An 18,675-nucleotide genomic window follows, 5' to 3' on the forward strand; every position below is an offset into this window, starting at 1 on the left:
GGTCCTCCCCCCGCCCAGTGCCGCCCCACGGCTCCCTCCGTGCCCCACGGCTCCCCCCCACGGCTCGCCCCTGCCCCACGGACCAAGCCCCGCCCCTCGCCCCGCCCCCTCACCTCTTGGCCCCGCCCCACCATATCATCACGACGGGCCCCTCCTTAGGCTACGCCCCCAAACCGCACACGAGCCCCTCCCTCCTTCCTCAAACCACGCCCATCCACATGCCAATCACACCGGAACCGCCCCTCCCCCTCCCTCTGCCGCAGGCCACGCCCCCTAGTCCCGCCCTCCGCCCACCCTCTTCTACACCTCAGCCTATCCCCGCGCTTCTCCTTGCCCCGCCCCTCCCTTCCGATTGGCAGCCGCTTCGCCCCGCCTAATGGCTGGGGCGGGCCGGGGCGCGCGGCAGCGGTAGGTTGCGCGGGAGCGAGCGCGGAGCGGCTTGAGGCGGGGGGGGGGGGGCGGGCACCGGGGCCGGGGCCTGCTCCGAGGTGGGGGGCCGGGGGTACGGGGGCCGGGGCCTTGTAACGGCCCCGGGGCGCCTTGTGGGGTGGGTGGTTGGAGTTAGGTAAGAAGGGCGCCGGGGCCTCGGGTGAGGCCGGGGGCTGCGGCTGAAGTCCCGGCCTCGCCCTCGGTGCTGCCCCCTCAGGAGGCCCCGGCGGGGTGCGGGTCCCTCTCACCCTCTTCTGGGCCCTTCACGCTCCTTGGAGCCCCGCACCCGTGTCGCCGCTCCTGCGGGGGGCCTGGCCTTGGGATCTGGGGGGGGCCTGGGCCTTGGGAGCCTGGGGGCCTGAGCTTGGACCTGCGGCCTCGGCCTGGGGCCTAGGAGGCTTGGGGCTGAGTGTCCTGAGCCTGGGCTTGGGCCTGGGTCCTGGGGGGCTTGGGGCTGGGTGTCCTGAGCCTGGGCTTGGGCCTGGGTCCTGTGAGGCTTGGCCTCTGTGTCCTGAGCCCTGTTTTCCTGGGGTGAGCCCGGCGGTTTCCATCGAGAGCCTTTTGTTTACGCGGGTTGTTGGAGGCCGAGGCATTGCCAAGGTCTCCGGTGGAGCCCCAGGAGGGTGGTGAAACCAGAGCTGCTGGGGAAGATGAGTTTAGGGATGGTTTGGATAGCGGGATGTAAAGAAATAAAGCGACATCACGGTGGGATTTGCCTGGGGACAGCGGCAGCTCCTGGCTCGGTGCTGTGGTGGGAGGGGATGCAAAGGGGTGAAGTGGGGAGTGTGCTGCCCCCCCCGGGCTGGGACGGGGGCTCAGCTCTCCATGTGCCCTCCGAGAGGGCACAGCTGCTTCTGAACAGCTTCTGGGCAGAAATGGGGAGTGCTCAGTGGGGGAGGGATCCCTCTGGAGCTGCCCAGTTGCCGAGGCAGGGCGCTGGGTGAGCTGAACCCCCTGGGCTCAGCAGAAGGGGCTGTTCTGGGCTCGCATGATCCTTTGCCAGCCATGATGTGTATGGAGTGAAGGAGCGGGGCTTTTCTCAGCTGCCTTAGTTGCCCGTTGGCCTTTAAATGAGCATTCTGGCCCATAAATGGGGCAGCAGGACATGGGATGGCTGGGGCGTTAGGTCAAAGCAGTGAGGAGATGGGTGCTGGTGTCGGGCGCTGTGAGGAGTTCACCTGCAGCCTCCCCAGGCCTCGCATTTGGGGTGGTTTTGGCATGTGAAAACACGGAGGAAGGTGTTTTGTCCCACTTGAAAACATTTACGGCTCTGCGTGCCGGCGTTTGTAGGAGACAGCTGGGAGCAGAGTGCATAGTTTCTTTGCTGCACGAGGCTGGAAAGTGCCTTCACTTCTCTGTCTGTGCTTCCAGGGCCCCTTCTCTCTGCTCAAGGATGAAGAGCACCCGCAGCAGCTCGTCCTTCCAGGGCGCTGGTTCTGGTGGCGTGGAGCTGAGCCTGACCGGCCTCCCCGCGCCAGTCTCGCGGCGCCCCAGCAGCGCCTCTCCCGCCAAGCACATGGCACGCTCCATCTCGGTCACCGCTGACGGCAAACCGAAGAGGAACGCTCCGGTGAGTCCTGGGCAGGAGAGGGTCCCTTCCTTGTCCTTCATCTCCCTGCGCTGATTTCCTTCTGGAAACTCCTGAGTTCTTGGTATCTTCTGCTGGATGCTGTGGTGTTTTCAGGCCCAGCCTGCTCCTTGCTGAGCACACTCTGTTCTGGCTGGGGTCAGCAGGAGCTGTGGACGCAGTTTCTCGCTGAATGGGGCATTCTGTGAGTGTTTTTTCAGCCCAAGTGCTCACAGGGCTCTGTTAAGATCCAGTAGTGGAGAGTCTCTGCTCTCTTTGCTGAGTAATCCCTGCTGCCTTGGCAGGCTTCTTCCGCCCTCATTTGCAGGGCAGGTAATGAGCGCAGCCTGTCTCCGCTGGGGAGCTCACGCAAACGAAGGGGTTTGTGCTGGCTCAGCAGCGTGGGAGCCCGAGAGGGAGCGGGGTGTCACTGCACTCTGCCTCAAGGTTGGCAGCCGTGGGGATGTGGGAAACATCTGTGTCGGGGCTGCGTTGAAAGGGTGGAAGGGTGGCACCACCAGCAGTGATATTTTAGGATTCACAGGGGGAGCCTGCCTAGGCCTGGCATCCCAGCTGTGCCTGCCCGTGCTTCTCCTTAACGTCACTGCTGAATTTAGCGCTTTCCTCCGCAGGAAGATGCGGGATCCCGGGCGATGAACAACCTCCGGAGGTCCAACAGCACCACCCAGGTTAACCAGCGGGTGAACAGCGCGCGCAGGTACAGCTCCAGCCGCCGACGTGGGTCCATCTGTCCCAGGGATGGGACTGTGGGAAACCCCACCTGTCTGTCTGACCTCCCTTGTCTGAGAGGGAGCCAGAGCCTTTCAAAAATGTACATTAAGCTCTGTCATACACATTGGGGGTTATAACCTGGCCTTGGAAAACCGAGGTCTGGGGTTTTGTTTGCTTTTTTTTTTTTTGGAGGGGAGGTCACTTGTTTAGGATTTGGGGAAGTAGAGTGTGTTTCTGTGGCTGGGAAGCCTCTGTTGCAAAAGACACTCAATCTAATTCCGAGGGATGGGACTGTTCTATTACAACAGCCCCTCATGGACCCTCTGGACTGCGCTGGGAGATGAAAGGTTCTTCTTCTGTCTCCAGTGACCTCCTGGCGCTGCCTCTGAATTGTGATTTTCCGTTCTCTTGTTGCCCTGTGCCCGTCCCTTTAATATATTCCATCTCCGCACGTCACGCTGAAATCTAAAGCTCTGTAAAACCGAATCATTCATAGATTCCGTGGTGGTGTAATGTTCCTCCATCCCTTTTCTCCCCCATGGTGTGACGGCAGGCGGTAGGTGTGCCTCGGCTCTGCGCTGTGCGTGCTGTCAGCGTGCCCTGCCGCCATCAGAGCGTGCTTCTCGCGGAAGCAGCCCGCGCGGGATGCGAACCCTGCTGTCTCTCTCTTGTTCCCGTTTGTCTGCCTGCAATATTAACTCCTGCACACGTGTTGTTTCCCCCTCTCTGCTTTCCCTGGGTTCGGGCTAAAGCTCGGAGCAGACGGGAGACTTCCTGACCTTCTTTGAGAGCGGTTCTGGGGGAAGAAAGAAACTGGCAAGTCTGAGCAAAACGTCCCCGGAAAAGAAAACCACGTGGAACATCTTGGTGAGGACGGGGGCGTCCTGGGGCGGGTGGGCTGTCCGCTCTGCCTGCCTGAGGAGTCAGCTGCCTTTGGTGGAGGAGAGGGAGGGTTTCCCTAGACCCGAGGAGGGGTGGTACAGCTCATCTGTGATGGCCAGGCTGGGCCTTCCCCAGTCTGCAGTCAAAGCTGGCACGGTTGGGATGGCCAACGTGCTCAGCCTTATCTCTGGCCCAGGGCTTTTGGCCCAGCACCTCTGTGCTTCTGGCGGAGACAGGCAGAGGCACAGGCAAAGCCTTGAGGCTGCTGTGCTGTGGAACAGAGATTTCTTGCGTGGGGGAGAGAAACTGGCTTGCGAAGGAAGAGGGTGGTACTCGAGGACGTGGGTTTGGCGCTTGCCTGCGCTCACGCCTGCTGCCTCCATGGCAGGATGATCAGCCGCGAGCATTCCCGGGCCCTGCCGGCTCCCGCGGCGTCGAGCCACCAGCGGGCATGAGGAGGAAAGAAGCCACCGTGCTTCTGGCAGCCAACTTCACCGCCAACAACAGGTAGGAGAGGCGGTGCTGAATCGGAGCCAGGCTGGTGTTGGGAGGAACTACACCGAGAAAACACCTGGGTGGAGGAGGGGGTGCTGGTGCTCTGCCTCTGCCAGGGCACAAGGGTCAAGTGCGGGGCAGACTGATGGCGGCGTGTACCAGGCTGGCTGGCCAGGACGCGTTTGGAGCTCGATGGATGCGTGGGAGAGGCTGTTGTCGCTCTAGAAACAAGTAAAACATGAGCCCTTCAGGGCCGGGAGGGACTTAAGCCAAGGCTGCGAGTAGAATAGCCTGAAGAGCAGGCTGTGAGGTCTGCTCGGGCTGTGTCTGTCTGTCTGTGCACGGGGAGCGAGGAGTGAGCTCGAGAGAGCGGGCGAGTCAGTCGGGAGGCTCCTCGCCTCGGCGGCTGCTCCAGTCAGTCACGGTTGGGTTGAGGGATGTAACGCAGGGAGCGTCCGTCGTCGGTGCGTCCTGTCCCCTTCGGGTCCAGCGAGTCCTAACGCCTCGTTTTCTCTCGCAAAAGGAGCAACAAGGGCGCGATGGGCAACTGTGTCACCACCATGGTGCACAACAACTACTCCACCGCCGAGAAGGGTCCTGCACCCAAAAGCTCCAACCAGGCACCCAGCTCCCTCAAGTAAGTGTGGTGAGGTCCTGGGTAGGGGGACTGTGCTGACCCCCTGTTCCTGTGCGGATGTGACACGGGATGGGGCCGGATGGGGCCAAGTATCTTCGTTTTCTCCCTTAGCAACGTCGTCAAAGCGACCTCAAACGAGGACGGTGAAAGCAGCAGCTTCGTCAAGTCGCAGAAGAATTTCTCCAGCAACAACATCATGACCCGCAACAACAACAGCAGCCTGCCCCGGAGGAAGGAGGTGACCGAGGAGGAGGCGGAGAGGTGAGGCAGAGCCGGTGCACAATGAGGCAGGAGGATGGTGCCAGGCAGAGGGCTGAGCTCCCGGGGAGCTGGGACTGGTTTGCTCTTGTCCTATGGGCCTCCAGATTTAGGAAGGGCCCCTCTTAGTGCACCTGCAGAGGCTGATTTACCCTCCCCGTGACTTGGCTCTGCGCTTTGACCAGTCCTTATCAAAAACCCAAGAGTTCCACCCCAAAACTCAGCCCGGGAAAAGGCCTCGTGGAGTCGGGGTGTGAGGGGACAGAAGTCCCGGTGCCGTGGGCGAGCTGCCCGCGCTCTGCTGCAGCAGGATGGGGCTGGCGGCTGCAGGGGGGGACCCTGGGGGCCGCGCTGACCCTCCCTCTCCCCACAGGTTCATCCAGCAGGTGAACTTGGCCGCCGTGACCATCCAGCGCTGGTACCGCCGCCACTCGCAGCGGCACAGGGCGGCAGCGGCGGCTCTGGGGCGGCTGTTGGCTTCCAAACGGGAGGTCAGTCCTGTCCGCTGCCTTGTAGCTCAGAGCCTTCTGACACCCGTGTCCCGCTCGCCTCGCTGGCAGGGGAATTTGAGGCCGTCTAGTCACCCCCCAACCGAGATCTGAGCTGTGGGAGACGAGTGGACTTTGGCTCTGCATCTAGCCAGCCCCTCGCGGTCCAGAGAGCCGGGGAGGGTCCCGTCCCTGGGGAGATGTGCTGGCTGTGCTGGGGGAAAGCCCGGCTTTGGTTCCGGGGGGAGTTCAGGCCGGGAGCCCCTGGGCTCAGCGCTGCACGGCTCCGGTCTACCAACCCCCTTCAGCTACGAGCGGGCAGATGCTTGGCAGCAGCAGCACAAATCCTGCTGAATTCTTATTGTCTTGGACACGCTGGTGGCCAGAGGAGGGATCCCCTGTCTCAGCTCCTCGTAGCGAATCAGTAACGAGTTGGCTCTTTAGAGAGCGACGACTCATCTGCAGCTATTTGTGTTTCTTTGTGTTTAATTATTTATCCCAATAACAAAAAGTACTGTAGCTCTTGCATGTGAGAGTCTATTTTTAAGCCTTGTCTCCTCGGTGGTTTCAGACCCAGATGACTAATAATTGCATTTAGTATCTAAAGAAAATAAGCTGCTCTGAAGTGGAGCTTTTCTGAAGGCTCTTTACCTGCACGGAGGGGAGGACAGAGGGGATGGAAAGCCTGAATATGGGCTGACCTCAGATGCAGTGTGCCCTTTCCCACTTTTCTGCTGTGGGTGGTGGGTGCTGCAGAGCTCTCAGTAACATTTTTGACCCTCTTCTCTGGAAGGAAAGGCAGCAGCAGATGGAGGAAGGGAATATCCTGGATTTACGCGAGAGGAAGGACAAGGAACGCCAGAAGATCCGAGAGGAGAAGGCACGCCTGGCCAGGCGCGCTGCCATCCAGGTAGGGCCAAGGCAAGGGTGTTGTGGCCTGGGTGAGGCCAGTTTGTTGGCATCTTCTTGCGAGGCAGCGAGAGGGCCTCTGCTCTGCATCTCTAGGGCTTTGCACGGAGCAGGATTAGAGCCAGCCGTGGCAATGGAGTGCTCCCTACGGAGCCGGAGGTGCCGTAGAGCGGTTTCCCGTTGTGCTCCTGCCAAGCCTTGGCAGCTCATTCAGAGCTTGGAAAGACAATGCTGGTTTCAGTCTCATTTTCGGGAAAAGGGGTGACCACGTTGGACCAGAGAGCCTGTAACTGCAGCTCCCCGGAGTGGCTGAGGACAAGAATGCCCTGGGAAAGGGACCCTCCTCGTGAGCAGGTCCCTCTGGGGTGGGCTGAGCGCTGCTCCGTGCCTGTTGGCAGGAAGCACCTCGCTGTTTTCACCCCGTTCTTGCAGCCCCATTTGCAGCAGGAAAGGGCCAGTGCTCCTGGGGCACAGACTGGGGGGCTGGCACAGACTATGGAGAGTTGCGTGTTGCCTTGTGGTATAGCCAAAGGTTTTTTAAACCCCCAATTTCTCTTTGCCCTAAATGGAATCATGTTTCATCGGGGCGGAGGAGGAGGGGGGGTGTCAGGGGAGACGCAGCAGTGAGCAGCTGGAGGACGCCGAAATGCCGCAGCAGCCTTGCAGACACGTGCTTGTGCCTGAAGTGATTTCCCAAATCTCGGCTGAGGCGTCCCTGGGCACCGCGGCGTCGCTGCGCTGCTTGGCCCTTGGGATCTGGGGGACCTTTACGGAGCAGCAAAGGACGTCGTGCAGGGGCGTGTGAGCAGGGATGGCAAGTGCTGGCCAGACCCTGGCCACCACCAGAGCAGCGAAGAGAAGAGCTGCTGTTCCTGTGCCTCCCCTTTCTCCAGAGTTGTCCTTGTTAACCCTTCAGCAGCAAGCGCGCAGGCTGTTGCTGTCTCCCAGGCCCTTGCCAGCGCTCGAAGCAGGGCAGGTACGTGTCAAAACACACCCTGTGCCGGACAGGACGCTGACGCCTTGTCTGTCCCTACAGGAACTGCACCAGAAAAGGGCCCAGAAGACTTTGGACGCAAAGCGCTTGGCAGAAGAAGAGCTTGCGCTGGTGAAGGAGAGCAGAAGGGTAGCAAAGAAGAAATCTGCCAAACCTGCTTCTGCAAGGAACGTCAGTCCTGCCAGCAGCGTCACCAAAGCCAATAATGCTGGTGAGTCCCTTCTGCAGGTCTCCGGTGCTTTTGGAGCAGCACGTGAGGGGGAAGGAGGAGGATGGAGGAGCAGTTCTCGCTCTGGGGAGCTGCTTCAAAGGGGCTGGTTGTTGCAAGCACCTGAGAACAGTCTGGTTCCTGCAGAGGCCAATTTCCACCTGGTAACTGCAGAGCCAGAAGAAAGTGGCCTCGCAGACCTCGGCTCTGCGCCCTCGCGGGACCCTGAGGCCGAGGACAAGCTGCAGGTGGGTCTGGCTTTGCCTCATGGGGCTCCTGGTACCACCTCTTCTGCCAGGGTGGTTTTGGGGCCTCCGCTGACTTCTGGGGAGATCCAGCAAATTGTTTTATTGCAAGGTGCATCGTCTTCTCCCCTAGGATGTGAGCTCCAGAGAGACGGGCGGCGAGGATCTGGAGACGGTGGTGACTGCTGTCAGCAGGGCTCAGTCCAAGGTCACGCTCAATGAGCTGCTGGACACGCTCAGGCTCTTGGAGGAAGAGCCAGAGCTGCTGCCCCCACCGAAGCTCTTCAAGAAGGACAGATATGCCTGGGTAGACGGGGTAAGCAGAGGGCTGAGGCCAGTGCATCCATCCCCTGACAGCGACGGCTGCCTGGGGAGAGCAGGTTCCCCTGTGGGCTGCCTTCTGCCAGCGCCTGCAGGGGTGGGGAGGGTGAGAAATACAGCTGGTTCACTGCTGGAGAGAGGCAGAGGAGGGGGGAGGCTGGTGCAGCCAAGACTTGGGCATCTGCAGGGAGGAGTAAAACCATGCAAGGGGTGTGGCAGGAGTGGGGTTAGCACAGGGTGGTTACTGGGGTGCAGTGGGAGGACTGGGCTGCAGTGATGGGGAAGAGCCAGCACCTCTTCTCCTGAGCCTTCCCCTGGGTGCTCATTCACAGCTGTGTCTGCCCAGCAGGAGCCCAGCTCCAATTCCTTAACTGCTGACAACTTGGAGAAGTTTGGGAAGCTGAACCACTCCCCGGGGGTCCCCGAGGACGGGGCCCTGCTCTCAGAGGCCAAACTCCAAAGCATCATCAGCTTCCTGGATGAGATGGAGAAGTCGGAACAGGAGAGGCCCAGGTCGGCCGCCTCGGCCACACAGCGGGAGGTGAGTGCTGAGGCGAGGGCCCATCTGTGTTGGAGAGGTGAAGACCATGGGGGAAAGGTTCCCAGTGCTCCCCACCACCTTTTAATCATTTTTTTGTCGTCGTGGCAGGGTCTCCTCTCAGAAGAGGAGCTGGCTCACTTGGAGCAGGCCTCAGCTGTTGCCACAGAGGTCACAAGCTCCATCATGAGGCTGAAGCTGGAAGTGGAGGAGAAGAAGCGAGCCATCAACCTGCTGCAGACAGCCCTGGTGTGTGAGCCAGACGCATTTGTGTGCTGGGGAATGAAGGCCAAGAGCCCTCAGTCGATGTTTTCTTGGGACAGTGGCTCTGAAGCACAAGATGAGGGCTCTGTGGTGAACAGGGATCCCCAGCTGCAGTGCTCCTGGAGCTAGTGCTGAGGAGCTGGTGGGTGTGAGGGCGTGCCGCAGCCTCTGTCGCTGTTAGCGTGATGCCCTGCAGGGTCCTTCCCACTCTGGTGGGGGCTTTGCTCCGATTTTTACCTGTCTTGACTTGAAAACCTTCCTCAGACTCCCCTCCCTGGCAGGTGCCTGACTGGTCGCTCAGGACCTGGCTGAACTCTTCCTGTGCCCCCTGGGGGTTTGGGTGTTCTTGCTGACAGCGGGGCAGGAGCTGAGTCCCTGTGAGTCTCAGGGACTTTGATTTAGCTCTGTTCCTCCTTGTTCTGGCCTGACGGTGCCTCACAGGTCTGACAGTTACCTCCTGTATGCACGCTGGTGTAACTTCCCCCTCTAATGTCTTGTGGCTGTTTCTCCCTTGCATCCAAAAGGCTCAGCAGAGGGAACTGACTGTCCGACACGTCAATCAGACCGAGAAGGAGCTCGGCCACCAGCTCAGGCTGCAGAGGGAACAGTATGAGGCAGCTATCCAGAGGCATCTGGCCTTCATCGACCAGGTAATCTCTCATCCCAACTCCAAATGATGCTTCTGAAGCCAGAAGCTGAGCTGGCTCTACCCTGCCTGGCCGCCTGATACCTCTTCTTCACCCTGCCTTAGCTCATCGATGATAAGAAGGTGCTGAGTGAGAAGTGTGAGGCTGTGGTAGCTGAGCTCAAACAAGTGGATCAGAAGTATGGCAAGAAGATCACGCAGATGCAGGAGCAGCACGAGCTGGTGAGGGGACAGGGAAGGTGGCAGAGGCAGGGGGAGGAGACGTGCCGTGGCCAGAGTTGGTTGGTTTTGCTCAAATGGGGCCTCTGCCCGGAGCAGTACGGCCTCTCTCACCTCGGTGGTTGTTCTGGGGAGCCCTTTGTGCACAGAAAGGCCGTGTCGCCCGCGGAGCTTTGCTCTGGCTCCCCAAGAGGCTTCTGTCCTCTGCTGCCCAAAGCCGGGTGCACGGATCTGACCAAGAGACGGTGGCAGCTCCCAGGGGCTCTGCTGGGAAAGACCCTTCCCACACATCCTGCCGTGGGCAGAGCTCTCCCCAGGCCGGGGGGCGACTGCGGGATCTCGCTTTGGCAGAGGCGAAAGCGGCTGCTGGCACAAACCCGATGCTGCAGAGGAATTTGTACCTGGGGTCGTATCCTGAGCTGGGTGACTTCCAGCCCCCGGCGCAGGCGCAGGGCTGCCCTCAGAGCTAAATGGGGGTAAATTATAAAGCACCATGGGGTGTATCCGCTGAGGTTCGCTGGGCTGTTGCCCTGACCAGCGCCCAAACACACAGGCGGCTGTTTCCCTGGTGAGGCTGTGCTGCCTGCTCGGGCTGGCAGCTCCCTGGGGAGCGGGCAGAGAGCTCCCTCTCCTGCAGACGGAGACACCTCGGCTGGCCCTGTGCCGGGCCTGGCAGGAAGGCAGCGCTGCTGGCTCGCAGCTCCGCCACGGGACTCATCCTGGCTCTGCTTGTCAGCCCAGTCCCTGCTCGCACGGGCTCTGGAGCAGGGCAGGCGTTCACCCCAGTCTGTGCCTGTTCAGACAGACGCCCTCCCGCAGACAAAGCGAAGGCTCACTTGGCTTGCTTGGCTGTACTGTTTAAACCTGAGTTTTGAGCCCAGCCGAGAGGAAGAAGCCAGCACAGGGTTGCTGTGCTGGGTGCCTGGAGGGGCCCCTTCCTGCGCGGGGCCGGGGGGAACGGGGCTGGTTTTGCTGCCGCAGCCTGTGCGGGGCAGAGGAGGTGCCTCCGTTACCTCTCGCTCCCCGCTCACAGCAGGGCAGCAGCGCTGGGAACGGCCCAGGAGCCTGACTCCGCTCTGCGGCCCCTTCGTTGTCCCTGTTCCCTTTGGCTGTGCCTCCCCTCGCTCCATGGGACCCCGGCCCCCGCCTCCAGCCCTGCCCGTGGCTCTCGCACACACACGGCTTTTTGGTTTTGCCTCTCCCCTCCCATCTCCCCTCTCCCCTGTGACTCTGCGATTCCCCTTCTCTCTCCATCCCCTCCTTTCTTTCTCCCCAGGTCTGGCGCACTTTGGGCCCCTTTTGCGAGGTAAATGTGGTCTTTGCTCTTTTTTTTTTTTTTTTTTTTGGTGCCTTGCCCTTCTGCTCTCATGCCCTGGCCTGCTCTGGCTCTGCAGGCGCCTGCAGGCAGCAGGGCTGGGCTGGGATCTCCCCGTCTGCAGCAGGGTCAGCCCCACCAAGGAGCCCCTTCACCACGTCTCCCCAGCCCACGTACTCAGCTGCTGCCTTCAGCCTGTCCCTGTCTTCCTGTGCAGATTTTCCTGCCCTTTTTTTCCCCTAAGAGCTGTGCGGGCAGCCCCCTGCTCTTTCCCTCTCCTCTCTGCGCCGTGGCCGGGTAACAAGCTCCTGGGTGTCCAGCCACACACTCATCCTTGGGAGCTGTGACACGTCCCATGTCCTGCACGCGGATGTCATCTGCCCGTGCTGAAATGGAGCCGTTTCTGGCCCAGCTTTCCATCGGCCAGTGCCTTTCTCACCAGAAACCCCAGCACAGAAATACACGGTGCTTCGACCGGCTTTTGCCGACAGGAGTGCCGGGGAAGAGCTCCCTGGGCAGCAGGGCCTGGGTGTTTCTGTGGCTTTTTGGCCAGAGCAGAGGGTTGAGGAGGAAGGGAGAGCAGCGGCTGTGCCTGGGCTGTGCAGCCTCTGAGTCTTTGAAGAGTTTTGGGGTGCTGCAGGAGCTTGGTCTGCAGTGGTACTGTGGTGTTGGGAGGTGTGTCTGTCTGTCCTCCTGCCGGAGGGTCTTCCATGCCAGGGAGAGAGGAGAGGCTGGAGAAGAAAACATCTTCACACACAACCCCGCATCTGTCCTGCATGCCGGGACGGTCGGCAGCCCCCCGTTCCCCTCTGCTCTCTGTTGGTGCTCTCGTGGCTCAGCCAGTGAGCGTTTTCCCAAGGGTTTTGCTCTTTTCCCCCATGCTCAGGGTCTGCGGGGCAGCAGCAGCCCCATCCCGTGAGAGGGGAGAAGGCGCTGGCAGAGCATGTGGCTGCTTCTCCAGCCTGGGAGAACGTGCCTGGCCGGGGCTGTGAGAGTCATCTGCCTGCAGCTCAGGCTGCCTGCTCTTGCCTGCATCTTCCTTCTCGACAGCCGGGCTCCCAGGCTAGTGGCTGTTCTCCCCTGGTTTGTCTCTGAATCTGTCCCATTTGTTTCTAAACAGGAGATCAAGAAACTGAAGGAACTGATGAGCGCAACTGAGAAAATCAGGCGGGAGAAGTGGATTGATGAGAAAACTAAAAAGATCAAAGAAATCACTGTGAAAGGTACGGGCACGGTCCCTCGGCGGCGGCAGGAGTTGGGCCGGTGCAGGGGTCGCATCCGTCTGGTCCGGGAGAGGGTCAGAGTCCGGGAGAGAAGCCTCTGCCAGCTCAGGGAAGAGCTGCTCAGTGTGGGCAGACTCTGCTCCCTGTGTTCGGTAGAGACGGATGCTAGAGGGCAAGAAAACCCGTGTGTGCTCGGCTCCTCTTTCTCAGCAGCCCCTCTTTGCTGAGTTGATGTGTTTGCAGCCTCCTTGCCAGTTGGCCAAGGCCAAGGGCACCGTTGTTGGGGTCTGTAGAGCTCCAGGGCTGAGGGGTAACTGTCCTTCCCGCTGCCCCAGGGCTGGAGCCGGAGATCCAGAAGCTCATTGCCAAGCACAGGCAGGACATCAGGAAGCTGAAGATGCTGCACGAGGCCGAGCTGCTGCAGTCGGACGAGCGGGCTGCCCAGCGCTACGGCCGGCAAGCGGAGGAGCTGCGGGACCTGCTGGAGCGGGAGAAGGAGGAGCAGAGCCAGCGGGAGAGGGAGCGGGCCCGGCAGCGGTACGTGGGGGGCTGCACCGTGGTTTGGGATGGGGGTGAGTTCCCAATATTTGCAGCAGTTAATATCTGCAGGGAGCAGCCTCTTCTCTCCACCAGCCCGAGGTGGGAGATGCTGGTGAACCAGGGGTCAGACCAGCCCCTGATCAGCTCTGGAGGGGATGGGATGGGGCAGGGTGGAGGGTGGATGAATGCCTGAAGCCAGGCATGTCCCTGAGGCCGCTGTGCCCCGCAGGTGCGAGCAGCAGCTGGAGCAGGAGGAGCAGGCGCTGCAGCAGCAGCGACGCCGACTCTACGCTGAGGTGGCCGAGGAGAAGGAGCGGCTCAGCCAGCAAGCGGCCAGGTGAGAGGGCTTGGGAGCGGTGGGGCTGGTTTCCCCAGGCCAGGCTTTGGTGGGAAGGGGCTGGTGCTTGAGGAGGAGGAGGAGGAGGAGGAGGGACGGCGAGGCCAGGCCGGCGCGGACGTTGGGAGCTGCGGTCTGTGTGCGGGCAGGCAGAGAGCGGAGGCAGAGGAGCTGCGGCGGCAGCTGGAGGCGAGCAGCTCGGCTGTCACCAGGGCGCTGAAGGAGGAGTACGCGAAGGAGAAAGAGGAGCAGGAGAGGAGGCACCAGGTCTGGTTTTCCCCTCACATCTGCGTCCTGGATCACTGTTCTCGGGTGCGAGCAGTCCAGTCCCCACGCCGGGGTGGTGCCGGGGGCTGCTCCCAGCCGGCGTAGGGCTGAGCAGTTGCTTTCTTGTCTCTCCCCAGGCAGAAGTGAAGGTCCTGAAGGACCGGCTGGAGATGGAGAAGCAGGCCTGGGAGGCGAGCTACGTGAAGAAGGAGGTAATGACGAGAGCTGCTCTTCTCCAGAGGTGCCATCCTCGGGATCTGAGAGGGTCGGAAGCAACGTTTGCCATCTCTGTCCCCAGGAAGCCTGGCTGCTCTCCCGGGAACGGGAGCTGCGGGAGGAGGTGAGGAAGGAAAGAGACAAAGAGATCGAGTTGGTGATCCAGCGCCTGGAGGCCGACATGTCCTCGGCCAAGGAGGAGTGCGAGAGGGCAGCAGAGAACAGGTAGTGAGGAGTGGGAGGAGGGAGCCCGTGAGTCCCAGCTCCTCACAGGCAGGTCCCCTTCCCCTGAGCCCTGCGCATCTCTCCAGCGAGCTCTGGACACTGCAGCTGGAGGGTGTGAGCAGCGTTAGTGCAGGGAGGAGTGACTGGTGGGATTGAAGTTTACCTCTCGCTGAGGAAATGGCCCTGGATCTCCCGTGGGGCAGATCCCCCCCCAACTCCTTGCTGCTGTGTCGGGGTCCCTCCTGCAGCACGACAGTGCCTGGGGACAGGCCCTGCAGTGCTGGGCTGAGCCAGGCTGCCTGTCCTTTCCTCCTGTTAGGATTAAGAGGATCCGAGACAAGTATGAGGTAGAGCTCCAGGAGCTGGAGAGGTCTGAGCGGAAGCTGCAGGAGCGCTGCAACGACCTGAAGGGGCGGCTGGCAGAGCTGGAAGGGGAGAGCATTCGTCTGCAGGGCCTGCTGAAGCACAAGGAGCAGGAGGTGGAGGAGATCCAGAAGGTGAGTGCTCCGTGCCCTGCCGTGCTCTGGCCCCCCGCATCGCCCCGTGCCTGTCAGCGTCTCAGTGTCCCCTCTCTGCCCTGCTGCAGGTGAGGGATCAGCTGGCCCAGGAGCGGAGCAGCCTGGCCGAAGTGATCCGGCAGGAGTTTGCCGACAGGCTGGTGGGGACGGAGGAGGAGAACAAGCGGCTCAAGGCAGAGATGGCGGAGATGAGAGCCCGGCAGCGCCTGGAGCTGGACAGGGTAGTGCGTGAGAAGGACAAAGAGCTGGAGGAGCTTCACAGGAGGTGAGGCTGTGCCGGGCTGGGCTCACAGCTGGGGCTGCGGGCGCAGAGCTCCCCGGGTGCATTGCAGGAGCATGTCTGCAGGGCGGCATCCTCCACAGAATCCCAGAATCATCTGGGTTGGAAAAGCCCTCGAAGCTCCTCCAGTCCAACCATTCACCTCACATTGACCGTTCCCAACTCCACCAGATCCCTCAGCGCTGGGTCAACCCGACTCTTCAACCCCTCCAGGGATGGGGACTCCCCCCCTGCCCTGGGCAGCCCATTCCAACGCCCAACAACCCCTTCTGCAAAGAAATCCTTCCTAAGAGCCAGTCTGACCCTGCCCTGGCGCAGCTTGAGGCCATTCCCTCTGGTCCTGGCGCTGGTTCCTTGGCTCAAGAGACTCCTCCCCCCTCTCTGCACACTCCTGTCAGGGAGTTGCAGAGGGCCATGAGGTCTCCCCTCAGCCTCCTCTTCTCCAGACTAAACCCCCCCAGTTCCCTCAGCCGCTCCCCATCAGACCTGTGCTCCAGATCCTCCGGTGCAGTTTCCAGTCCTGTCAGGGCAAAATGGGCAGTGGGGTCTCACCCGAGCTGGCTGCCTGCTCAGCCGCTGTCAGTCCTCTGGCCCTTGTGACTTCTAGCCTGCTCTGTGTCACCCTGTCCCCAGGGCTGCTCCCTTGTGTGCCTGGAGGACGCGGTGGGCAGCTGGAGCAGCATGAGGGCTCCTGCCAGCTCTGTCTGCGGCTGCTCCCTGGCAGGGGCACTGCAAGCCAGCCCGGTTCACGGTCAGCTTCCGGTAGGCTCTGCCCTGGGGACCACACGATACCCATGATTGCAGCCACAGCATCTTGCTTGGCAGATTTACCCCTCCAGAGGGGCTGGGAAACCGATTTCCCCCCTCCCCGAGCGCAGGGGAGGCAGCAGCCTGCTGCTGGGTTGGGGCTCGGCCAGTTGCTGCAGAGCCACAGAGCTTGGGGACAGCTGTGGTGTCCCCAAAACGCGCCAGGGTCCCAGGCTGTGTCTGCGGGGAGCAGGGGCTGTGCCGTGGGGCTTGGCTCCATCCTGCGCTCAGTGGGGAGACGGTGCTGGGAGCGTCGGGCAGAGCCATAAGGCTTCCTCTTCCCTCCAGCCTGCCTGCGGAGGAGGCATTTTGCAAGTAAAAGGAGAATCGGAAGGGGAAGCGCGTGGTGTCCTGCGGGAGCTCTTCCTGCGTGGGGCAGAGCCGTCCCTCCTGTCAGTGTCCCTGCGGAGCTGCTCCCTGCCAGCGGTGACGAGAGGCTGTTGGACGAGCACTCGGAGCTCTCTGCCTCTCCCGGGTCCTGCCGAGTGAATCCCACTCGCTCAGAGCCTGGCTCATAACTCGAGTGTGAGATAACGAGGATCCCCTTTCCGCTTCCGTCCCTTACGTCCAGCCTGGCAGAGGTTGAAACGTGGAAAGTCTGGTGCTTGGAGAGCTGGGGGGAAGAGTCTGGCTGTGAGGGAGCAGCCGTGGGCTTGAGAAATGGGAAGAAACTTAAAATCCCTTCCCTGTGGTCCTGTTAATTAAGTTTTGTGAAGCTAATGTCCCCTTCTTCCTATAGATGACATAACGCTCACTAAAGGAATAAAGGTGCTTGTAGAGGTGACAGCACCCAGAGCTGCTTCTGCCGCGCGTCGGGGCGGGGGAGAGGGGCTGAAATCACCCTCCCTGGGCATGGGGCCAGCCCAGTGGTGAGGCTGTGGTCCTCAACCTCGCTCTGTCCATCTGCTCAGGGTGAAGACAGCGGTCGTGAGGAAGGAGGAGAGCGTGAGCAGCCTTCGGAAGCAGTACGAGGTGAGTGAGGGCGGCAGCCGGCCCCCGCTTCGCCCCTCGCCCGCGGCTCTGCCCCGGGGCGCAGCGAGCTCTCCCTCCCTGTGCCCTGTTGCAGGCGGCCGTGCAGAGAGCCGACCGCCTCGAAGCCCTCCTGGAGCAACAGCGAAAGCAGCTGCTGGTCACCAAATGACCCCCCGCCGATGGGTAGGGCTTGGGGGTACTCCGGGGCGCCTGCTGGACCCACCTTTGTGGGGAGCGGGCACCTGGGGCTGGGCTCAGGCTCTCCCCTCCCTCAACCTTCAATTTTCACAGCCTGGTCCCGGTGCTGTGGCCGTGAGCCCGCCCAGGGCAGCCTGGGGGTGTTCGGGGGTTGTTTTAACAGTAAATCTGTGTTGGTTTCTACAGCTGTTTGTGTTTGATCTGTGTCCTCTGTGGGCGCGGGGGGCTCTGCCCTGGTGCCACCCACAACTTCTTTCTTTGCTGGTGTGGGTGGGCAGCACCCCCTCCCCTCCCCCCTGTTCCTGCTTCCCGAGACCTTCCCGTGGTGGGATGTGTGGGACCTGCGGGGCTGAGCTGGGCCATGGGAGCTTCCTCTCAGGAGCAGCTGGAGATTTTAAGGTTGGGGGGCCGGGCTGTGGCCCCCCCATTCCCACCAGCCAGCGAGGGATGGGTGGTGGTGGGTGCTGTCACCCCACAGCCCAGGCACACGGGTGCTGGCTCCGACAGTGCCCAGCTCTGCTCCTTCTAAAACAAAATATCCAGGATGCTGCGGGGAGGCAGTTTGTGATCCTGCAGCCGCTGCTACCTGCAAATCTCTCAGCGCCCTGTGACAGCGACGGGAAATGCCTGGGCTGGGCCGGCGGCATCTGTTTCCTCTCGGTAGGGAGCGTGCGACCGCTCCTCCACAGCCTTTTCTCTCCAAGGAGGCCAGGGCTTGGTGCGGGGGGCGAGCAGATGTTCGCTCCTTGGAGCCCCAGGGGGTTTCTCATCCATCTCGCCAGCCCGTGCACTCGGCTGGGCAGCGCCAGGTGGGCTGTGGGGCTCCCTCTGCCCCCGGCAGCGCTGCCAGAGCTCCCTTCCTCCCTCGGGGGAGACCCCCGGGTGCTGCTGAGGGACCCTTTGGTGCTCCAGCCAAGTTTGGCCACTTCCCGGCACTGGTGTTGGTCCTGGCGTGGGCTCCTGGCTGCAGCTGCGAGGGGGACACGGTCCCAAGGCCCCCAGGGCTGCCCTCAGCCCCCACATGCCCCTTACCCACACCCGTGCTTGGGCACTGGCCAGGGGTGGCTTGACCATGGGTGTCGGGGGCCAGGGGCGGCTCCTCCAGCCCCGGGGTGCTGCTGGCTGCAGCAGCGTGGCTCCTTTCTCCTCTGGGGCTGGTCTCTGCTCCCCCCTCGCTCAGCTTTTCCCCTCTCAGCCCTCCGAAGAGGCAGCGAGGCTGGGGAGGAGCAGCGGCTCCCTTTGGCCGGGAAAAACTGAGCACTGGGCTTGTTTTCACTGCTCTTGCTTTTCTAACGACTGTTTCCTGAGCGCCGCTTCCGTCCTCCGCCCCTTCGCAGCCTCCGCTTAGGCCACCCCGAGCCTTTTGCTGGCAGCTCCTGCTCCCGGCCCTGGTTGGGTGCTGGAAGCTGCTGTGGTCAAATTGATTAATCACGCGAAATCTGCCGTGGGAGGAGAAGAGGGGGTCACCCCCCTTGCTGCCTGTGCGCAGCCCCCCTCGATGATGTGCAGGATGCAGCACCCTGGGCCCTGTCTGGCATCACCACCTGCGTGGTGGGCACCCCTGGGTGCCCCGTGTGCCCAGCCCGGCTCCTGCAGCCTCCCCTGGGGCTGGGTCCTCCCCCCGGCGCTGGGTTCCTCTAGCACCTTCCCCTCCCTGCCCCTCCCCAGCGTCACCAAGGCTCATTTCTAGGCCAGTGCCCGGTTCAGGCATGAATAAATCAGTGGTGTTGCATAACCGGGGACGCAGATTTTCACCGGCTGGCTGCCTGCGCCCGGCTGCTGCGCCAGCGCCGGACACCCCCCTCCCTGCACCCCGGGGGTCCCCTCTGACCAGGGTTGTCACCTACGTGGTACAAGCCCCGTCCCTTGCCGGCCAGCAGCACAGCGGGCGGTGAGCCAGGCTGGCGGTGGTGGCTCTGCCAAAGATCCCCAATTAAGGAGCCCG

The 18,675-nt window shown here is 61.9% G+C and overlaps 1 protein-coding gene across 4 annotated transcripts; it reads left to right on the forward strand.

Moving 5' to 3' along the window:
* Nucleotides 1-361: 361 nt before the first annotated feature.
* CEP131 (centrosomal protein 131) lies at nucleotides 362-16,915 on the forward strand. 4 transcript variants are annotated; one of them, XM_074847347.1, is made up of 27 exons: nucleotides 362-408; nucleotides 1,801-1,999; nucleotides 2,629-2,714; nucleotides 3,481-3,595; nucleotides 3,999-4,117; nucleotides 4,629-4,742; nucleotides 4,854-5,003; nucleotides 5,374-5,491; nucleotides 6,282-6,398; nucleotides 7,434-7,602; nucleotides 7,747-7,847; nucleotides 7,978-8,160; nucleotides 8,512-8,706; nucleotides 8,815-8,952; nucleotides 9,492-9,617; nucleotides 9,719-9,835; nucleotides 11,109-11,138; nucleotides 12,268-12,370; nucleotides 12,706-12,907; nucleotides 13,140-13,247; nucleotides 13,397-13,514; nucleotides 13,652-13,726; nucleotides 13,813-13,955; nucleotides 14,275-14,452; nucleotides 14,542-14,738; nucleotides 16,472-16,532; nucleotides 16,627-16,915. In XM_074847347.1, exons 1-27 carry the CDS (start codon nucleotides 377-379, stop codon nucleotides 16,699-16,701), a joined length of 3,369 nt encoding a protein of 1,122 aa, XP_074703448.1. In that variant the 5' UTR covers nucleotides 362-376; the 3' UTR covers nucleotides 16,702-16,915. The 4 variants fall into 4 exon arrangements, with proteins under 4 accessions (XP_074703448.1, XP_074703449.1, XP_074703451.1 ...); XM_074847348.1 differs by having other exon boundaries at nucleotides 8,515-8,706; XM_074847350.1 differs by lacking the exon at nucleotides 11,109-11,138.
* The last annotated feature ends 1,760 nt before the right edge of the window (nucleotides 16,916-18,675 follow it).

The sequence above is a fragment of the Strix aluco genome, chromosome 21 (genome assembly GCF_031877795.1).
Source record: "Strix aluco isolate bStrAlu1 chromosome 21, bStrAlu1.hap1, whole genome shotgun sequence".
NCBI lineage: Eukaryota > Metazoa > Chordata > Aves > Strigiformes > Strigidae > Strix > Strix aluco.